Source organism: Propithecus coquereli, unplaced genomic scaffold, assembly GCF_000956105.1.
Source record: "Propithecus coquereli isolate 6110/MARCELLA unplaced genomic scaffold, Pcoq_1.0 Scaffold119, whole genome shotgun sequence".
Lineage (NCBI taxonomy): Eukaryota > Metazoa > Chordata > Mammalia > Primates > Indriidae > Propithecus > Propithecus coquereli.
Window position 1 is genome coordinate 2,888,730 of NW_012135969.1, and position 8,520 is coordinate 2,897,249.

The 8,520-nt window shown below is 53.6% G+C and overlaps 1 protein-coding gene across 1 annotated transcript; it reads left to right on the forward strand.

Annotated features, from left to right (window-relative positions):
• On the forward strand, positions 1-6,625 carry KRT32 (keratin 32, type I). The gene is made up of 7 exons (XM_012660373.1): positions 1-474; positions 1,135-1,217; positions 1,386-1,542; positions 2,875-3,036; positions 3,116-3,241; positions 3,968-4,188; positions 6,224-6,625. The coding sequence occupies exons 1-7, from the start codon at positions 1-3 to the stop codon at positions 6,351-6,353; spliced, it is 1,353 nt and encodes a 450-aa protein (XP_012515827.1). The 3' UTR covers positions 6,354-6,625.
• Positions 6,626-8,520: the final 1,895 nt, after the last annotated feature.

Sequence of the window (8,520 nt, forward strand, 5' to 3'; positions counted from 1 at the left end):
ATGACTTCCACCTGCTGTATCACCAGTAGCTCAGTCAAGAGCTGTCCCCAGCCTTCCTCTGCCTGCTCCAGCGGCGTGAGCTGCCGGCCGGAGCTGTGCCTGGGCTATGTCTGCCAGCCCGTGGCATGCCTGCCCTCCGTCTGTGTGCCCACCGCCTTTCGGCCGGCCAGCTGCCTCTCCAAGTCCTACCTATCCAGCTCCTGCCGGCCCAGCAGCTGCTGGCCAGCCAGTGGCGTCTCCATCTCTGTGGGCACCTGCGGCTGGTACTACGAAGGGGCCTTCAATGGCAACGAGAAGGAGACCATGCAGTCCCTGAACGACCGCCTGGCCAGCTACCTGGAGAGGGTGCGCCAGCTGGAGCGGGACAATGCCAACCTGGAGAGCAAGATCCAAGAGGCCTGCCAGTCCCAGGTGGTCACCCTGTGTCCTGACTACCAGTCTTATTTCAGGACCATCGAGGAGCTTCAGCAGAAGGTGAGGGTGAGCAGTGGGGTGAACAGACTCCCCAGGAGGGCACCCAGACTAGCTGGATGTGAATCTCATTAGCTTATTAAGCTATATTCAGGGAAAACAGACCTCCTTAGGGCAGAGGGTTATCTCATAATTTGAACACTCAGCCAGATCCCTGAATGTGAGAAGAGACCCGGCATCTAGTCTCAGGTCTACCATTGCCTTATTGCACGACTTTGGGAGGTCCCTTTCCTTCCCCAGGCCTCAGTTTCCTCATCTGTAAAGGGATAATAATGGCCCTTATCTAATGGGGTTGTCAAGAGGATACAATGAGATACAGGTAAAGTGCTTGGAATAGCTCTGGTACATGATGAGTTTTCAGTAAATACTGAGGACCCTTCTAACTGTGACATGAATGACTTCAGACATAAGGACATTCTTTCCTTCCACTAGTGTGTAAGTGTATCCAAAATGGGGAATTGGATTTATGAGGCCCCAGGTGCTTATATCTCAGGTTCTCCGAGCACTAGTGGTTCACCAAATACCCCCCACAGTTCCCGGGGAGAGGGGCTTCTGCAGGGGTGGTGCCGGCTGCTGAGCCCTGCCTTTGCTACTGTCTTCTCACTTGGGTTCTTTTTCCTTCTTCTCATCCTGGACTAACCCCCTCCCTGCCTTGGCCCACAGGTTCTGTGCACCAAGGCAGAGAATGCCAGGATGGTCGTGCACATTGATAATGCCAAGCTGGCTGCCGATGACTTTAGGACCAAGTGAGTTTGGCCAGGGGACTGGGAGGGGGACCCTGTCCCTGCCCTGCATACTCTTGGGGCAGCTTTCCACCGGTTTCACAGGGGGTTGGAAAGTGCTGGCCAGCCAAGGCCTTCCTGGAGCTCTGTGTTCAGCTCCCCTCCTTGATTGTTGGCCCCGTCCTCGTGCAGGTATGAGGCGGAGCTGGCCATGCGGCAGCTGGTGGAAGCTGACATCAGCGGCCTGCGCAGGATCCTGGACGACCTGACCCTGTGCAAGGCTGACCTGGAGGCCCAGGTGGAGTCCCTGAAGGAGGAGCTGCTCTGCCTCAAGAAGAACCACGAGCAGGTGAGACGAGAAGTCACGCCGAGGTCGCCCTGGGCAGCACAGGGGAAGGACGTGGGGTTTGGGGTTGGACAGACGTGGGTGAAGCCTGCCACATATTGTCTCTGTGACTTTCACCGATTTGTGGAAGCTTCCCGAGCCTCTTCGTCTGTAAAACAGGGAAAACATATCATGCAGGGCTATTGTGGAATTTAATGGATACGATATGGATCGCAGACATGATCCAGGTTGTGGATAAGAAACACCCGCGCTTGGTGGGTGTTCAGAAATGTAACTTCATTCCCTTCTACCCTTCTTGGACTATGTGACGGCCAAAGCCTTGCTTGTGGTCACTGCTTTTGCTTTCTCATGAGAGCCACGTACCAGAGGTCAAGTGGGGCAGCAGGGCCAGGTGGGTTATATTCCAGAACTCACATCCAATGGCCTGTCTGTCTCTGCAGGCTAGACCACTAGGGGCGGCCCTGTCTCCCCGAGGGAGAGTCGAACTGCAGAGGTTTCCTTCTTTCTGTCCTCATCCTCTTTCCACGCCCTTTCTTCTGCTTGCATATGATACACTTACGCTGAAGCCACAGGCAGACCCTTTACTTTCTGACCTTTCCTCATCTCCTGCAGGTCTTGGGAGGGAACGACCTCCATCCTGGGCCCCCGTGTGCCGCAAAGCCCACCCGAGCCATGGGGTTTTTCCCTCCTTCCCTGGTTGACGCTCAACCTCTTGACTTGGGATTTGAATGAACAAGTGCCTCCAAATCCTGGCTGACTTTCCTCGGGCTTCAGTGTGAAGTAACAATTAGTCACCACGTACTCACTGAGCACCCCAGGGCTCCTGACTCACCCCACTTAAGTCAGAGGACTGGGAACTGTACCAAAAAGCCACTAATGAGGAGTTATCGCACACTCTGGCAGCCCCAGTGACAACTTTCTCTCTTTGGCAGCCAAGCCTGGGAGGCGCCCCCTCCAACTGGGGCCTTGAACTAGTCAAGCCAGGCTCCTGCTGCCCTCCTTCCGGGATGAACACGGGTTGGGAGGGTGACTGGGAATAATGGGGTCGTGGGTTTCCCATTTTAGCGCAGACGGATCAAACAAAGCCTGAGGCTGCTCTTGGCTTCTGCCAAAATGACGGGGGTGCGGTGCTGGAGTGAGCTTCCCATCACAGGGGTGTCCAGCTGGAGCCGCAAGACCATTGAGATGCCACAGAGTGGACTGCAATCCTCAAAGGGCCCCTCTAACATTGCCATCTTTACCATCTTGTGTTGCATCTTTCATGTCTCCCTGGGGAGATGAGCTGGGATCCTGTGATTTTTTTCACACTTGCCTGGGACTCTTTTGCCTTTTCAGGAAGTCAGTGCCCTCCGATGCCAGCTTGGGGACCGCCTCAACATCGAGGTGGATGCTGCGCCCCCTGTGGACCTGACCAGGGTGCTGGAGGACATGCGGTGTCAGTATGAGACCCTGGTGGAGACCAACCGCAGGGACGTGGAGGAATGGTTCAACATGCAGGTGGGCCTCTCACAGGTGGGCTGGCCTCCTCAGTGTCCCTAGGAAAGGACGCCCAGCCTTCTCTTTTCCCCCACTGTAGATGGAGGAGCTTAACCAGCAGGTGGCCACAAGCTCTGAGCAGCTTCAGAGCTACCAGTCGGATATCATCGATCTGAGACGGACGGTCAACACGCTGGAGATCGAGCTGCAGGCCCAGCACAGCCTGGTGAGCACCAGTGGGTGGGTGCTGGTAGGTGGGCGCTGGTGGGTGGGCACCTCGCCCTCTGGATCTGCACCAAGCGCAGGTGCAAGCATCCAGGGGGAGGCAGAGGAGGCCGGACTTCAGCCACTGTGGATGCCTGCCCGGCTGACCTTCCCTGAAGGGAGCTTTCTCCTAAGATCCAGCTCAGAGAGAAAAGGGGCATGTTTCAAATCAGACATGGGTTAGGCAGACTCTGTCAAACACGACTGCCCAAGAAGGCTTGTTCTCTGCTTGGCCTGCCCTTCCAGACCTGTGGTTATCAATAACACCCGTAGAGATTTTCAAAGTTCTGGTGTCCAGGTTCTTCTCTGGAGTAATTGAACCAGAGTCTCTGGAGGAGGGGCCTGGCCATGGATATTTTTTAAGGGCTCCCATGTGACTCTAATGGGCTGCAAACCACTGTTCTAAACGATGCCACTGGGGAAGAACTTGGGGAAGCTCAGATCCAAAGTGTAAAGCCAGACGACGTTTGTAGAAGGAAGAAGGGGTTTAGGATCAGGTTTAGGACTTGGTTTGGATTCAAACCACGGTTGCATCACATACCAGCTGTTTAACCTTCAACAAGTCACTCGACCTTTCTGGGCTTCAGAACCCTCTCGAGTTCATTCAGAGCCAAGGAGAGACTTGGCTCTGAACCATGCCATGGAAGACAGCCCCCCTTCTCATGGTCGTGTCTCTCCTTTGCCTTAGAGGGGCTCTCTGGAAAACACGCTGGTGGAGACGGAGGCCCGCTACAGCTCCCAGCTGGCCCAGATGCAGGGCATGATCGGCAACGTGGAGTCCCAGCTGGCTGACATCCGCTGCGACTTGGAGCGGCAGAACCAGGAGTACAAGGTGCTGTTGGACGTGAAGGCCCGGCTGGAGTGCGAGATCAACACGTACCGGGGCCTGCTGGAGAGCGAGGACTGCAAGTATGAAGGCCCAGCCAAGGGTCCAGGCAGAGACGTGGGCGAGGGTTGGGGGAAGCAGCTGGATCTACCCTGAGGGCCCATCAGCTTTGAGCCCTGCGTGATGGGAAGGCATTAGGAAGCTGGTGTGCTCTGGAGAAAATCAGGCCGTGGCTTCGGTGCTGCCGTCCCAAGCCTGGCCTTTTGGAGACCACGCTGCTCCATTCCAAGGTGACAAACTCCTCTAGGAGCCTGCTGTGGGCCAGGTGCTATGGAGGATGCTGACATAGATGGTGACAACAGTTTAGGGAGATAGGCAGACAGGTGACTGGAGATAGCCATGCGGGGAGAAGTTTTTGGCATATTGGGAGGACAGTGTGTAGCGTCGTGGGACTGAGCTGTGGGGGAAGCAGGACGGGAACAGTCAGCTGGGGCCCGTCCATAGAGAACCCCGGAGGTCACGTGGCAGGTTGGAGGCCTTATTTCTTTTGGAGGAGGAAATGATAGAATTTCCTTAACTGCCTGTCTTTCCCACTAGATGGTAAACATCCAGAGTGCAGAGACAATATAATACGTTTTTATTCCTTGTGCTTGACACACAGTAGATTCTTAGTAAATGTTTCTTGGCCAAGTCAATGAAAGCTCAAAGCTGCTCTTTGGGAAGATGGCCCTGATGGCAGCAGGAAGAACTCAGCAGAGGGAGGGGGACCAGGTGGGGAAACTGCCCAGTAGGCCTGGCCAGGGTCCAGGTGAGCAGGGGAGGGCCTGAGTCAGGGCAGGTAGAATCAGCAGGAGGCGGCTGTCTGCACTCATTGCTGTTAGCGTGGCTTCTCATTCTACATTTAGCTTTCTCTGTCATTCAGAATCGTATCCTTCAGGGCAAGTATTGCAAAGTCAAACGTTTGCAAGGCCCAGGCCATGGACACGCACGAGTGACAAGGTGACATGGAGACTGTGGAACTGCAGGGAGCTTGTGCCGTGTCCCAGGCAGGCAGGGCTGTGCCCCTGGGGCCATTGCTACTGTGTGAGGTTCGGGTCCAGTACTGCTGGAGCCTCTAATGATTCAAGGGAAGCTGGGAGTCTGGACTTTTAAAAAACTATTCAACTCTTCTGATTTTGAAATATTTCCAACAAATTAAAGAAAATACAGTGCCAGCCAAATTAAACACATTTCGAGCTGTATGTGGTCCTCAGGCTGCCTTCTGGGTCTCTGAGCTCTGTGGTCTCCATCCAAGGTCCAGTGTGTTGTTTCTGGTTTTGAGCCCACGCCTGTCAGTCTCTGAGATCATTCTCCTTCCTTTCACCATGTATTCATCCTACCTTCATTCATTATTTCATCTTACTCAACGCATTCTGATTAAGTGCCAATTCTATCCTATGCCAGGTATGCAGGGTGGGCTGCTGATGTCACTGCCTAGTAGGGGAGACAGACCATAATAGAGTCATTATTAATCACTGTGGAACGAGGTACAGTGTACCACAGGGGGATGGCACGGAAAAATCAGGGGGGGCTTCAAGGTGGACGTGACAGTCGAGTTGAGCTCTTAAGGAAGAGAAGAAATTGATTAGGTGAGTGGAGAGAGAAGAGTGTTCTAGAAGTAGGAAATGGGGCACTGGCCCTGTGGCCGGAGCAGCATGGTCCATGGAGGAGCTGGAAGAAGGTCAGAGTACCTGGGGCTCAGAGCAAGGGGCTAGGAGGTGAGGCTAGGGCTAGAGGTGGGTGTAGGTCCTATTAAGGAAGCTGTTCTCTGTCCACAGCACAAGTGGGAGGCACTGAAGGTTTTAGGCAGGGGCGGGACATGATTAGATTTGTGTCTGTAGATGACCACTCTGAGCACTAAGTGGACTTTGGTTAGGAGGGGCCCGAGCAGGGCCGGGGAGATCAGACAGGAGGCCACGAGGTTACACAGGCACAGATGACAGAGGTTGGCACCGGGGAGGCTGGTGGAGAAGGCGCAGGGCGGAAGGGTTTGAGAGGCGCCGAGGGGTGGAATTGGCAGGACCTGTGACTGAGGTGGTCCCTTGTACTAATCCTGCCCCACTGGGATTTCTCCTGCAGGCTGCCTGCGAACCCATGCGCCACTCCTGCCTGTGCCACCTGTGCGCCCGCGCCCTGCCTGCCGCGCACCGTCTGTGTGCCCCGCACCGTCTGCGTTCCTTGTGCGCCCTGCCCCCCGGGCCGCTACTGAAGTCCCTCAGCGCCAGGGGATCCTGGAGGGACCAGAGCTGTTCACGGGCCACCAACAGAGCAGGGCCACCCCGGCCAGCGAGGAAACCCTGAGCAGGATCAGGCGGTGGACCATCCGCAAGGAGTTCTGACACTACAGGGGGTGCCCTAGCCCTCGTCGCTTCCAAACTGCCTCTTCCATTTCCGAGGGCAAACTGTTCTCTTTGGTGATGTTTCTGGTCGTCTGTGGTGCCTCAAAGAGCACGTGTTCTTACTTACCTGGCAAATAAACCTCGCGAACAAGTCTGTCTCTGTCGCTCATGCTGCTCTATCCACAAGCCGATTCTCCTCACTTGGGCTCAGGAGGAATGTGGCCAAGTCCTCTACTCATTTTTATGCCTCTTCTGCTTCCATAGAGGCTTGAGAGGTGTTCACTAAAAAGGCCCACATGCCACAAACCAGTTAAAACCAAGCAATGGGTCCAGAGCCAAGTATCGTAATAAAACAGTAAAGAAAAGAGGGAGATAATTATGCCAGAAACCAAGGCCAAGCTACTGTAACTGAGAGTAATACTGCAATAAACCCACCCCTAAATCTCATTACAGCTGGTACAATGGGACCATTCATTCATTCAGAAAACTTTCACTGAGCACCTACTAGGCACAGGTTCTGCATCAGAGGTTGGCTGACCCAGGGGAGAACACCAAGACACCTTGCAACAACCTATGAAAAAAATACCATTGTTTTATCCACTTTATAAATGAGGGCACTGAGGCCCAGAGAGGTTAAGAAACTTGCCCAAAGTCACACAGCTAGTAAGTGGTGGACCCAGGACTCAAATCAAGGCTTTCAGGCTCTAGAGACACTCAACCAATTCATATTCAGCGTCCTTGCTGTTTGTGAACTACATCTGGGTGCACAGGACACCAAGATATGCACGTGATCACCATCATCCAGACATTTATAATTAGAGGGGGAGCTGAGACCGGTGAGGCCTCACTCTGTCCTCAGTAAGGGCCATATAATATTAATAGTAATAGTAATAATAACAGCAATGGCAATTGCTACCACTTATTTAGCACTTAATGCACCAAGTACTATGTTGAACATGTTACATAAATTAACTTATGAAGTTTTCATGACCCCCTTGTAAGGTAGCCATTGTAACCATTCTAGACATGGGAAACTGAGGCACGGAGTGGTTAAGTCAGTTGTCCAAGGTCACATGCAAGGACAAAAATTTAAACCCAAGTCTAGCTGCACAGCAGGGTTATTTTAACCATTCTGCTACCCTAATTCCTACCCAGAAGGAGTATGTACTAACAAAGATTGGGAAAAATCTTAGCTTGAGGGGATCTACAAAAGCTTCTTGTAGCTGGTGGCATTTGAGATGGGCCTTGAAGTTTGGAATGGCTTCTACGGAGCATGGGCCAGGCAGGTAAGTGTGTGGGTCTGCGGGAGAGCAGGGGGCATGGCTGGCGGGACTCACTGCCTGTGAGAGACAGAGGGAGTGAAGCTCAAATGGCAGGAAGGCATCAGACTATGGGGGGCCTTGGGTACCCCATAAAGGGCCTGGTCTCTATTATGAAGGCAGTGGGTGGGGGTGCTGCAGGATTTGAGCCCAAGGATGACATGATTGGGGTGCTATTTTAGAAAGTTTCACCATGGAGCACAGACAGGGTGGCTGAAAGGAAGGGAGAAGCTAACAGGGTCTCAGCTAAGACAATGGCAGGGACATGCACAAATAAGGGATCAGTTTGAGGGACGTGGTGACAGACCTGACTTGGCAACGGATTGGCTGTGGCAGGTAAGAGGAGGAAGATGGGAACAGGAATCTTGAACACCTTTCTCAACCTCACCCTCCAAACACATAGTTCTTCCTTAATGAGCTGCCATGATGTTTCTATTAAGCATCTGCCCTCTGGCCTTACGAAGAAGTGATGAGAGATGGATTGGATCCCGAAGCTGCCTGGAGGCTCTCCAGACAGGATCCCACACGCATGCCTGGCAGACAAGGTCGTCAGGCTGACAGCAGGGACGTAAACACACTGCTCAGCAAGAGTGGCTCCTGGCTGGCAGGCGGTGGAGTTTCGGTGCGCTGAGACGCCGAGGGAGAGAGTATTCTGGCTAACTGGATTTTCTCATAACTGTGTGCAAACCAGCTGTCCTTCTTAATTTCCATGCCTGTA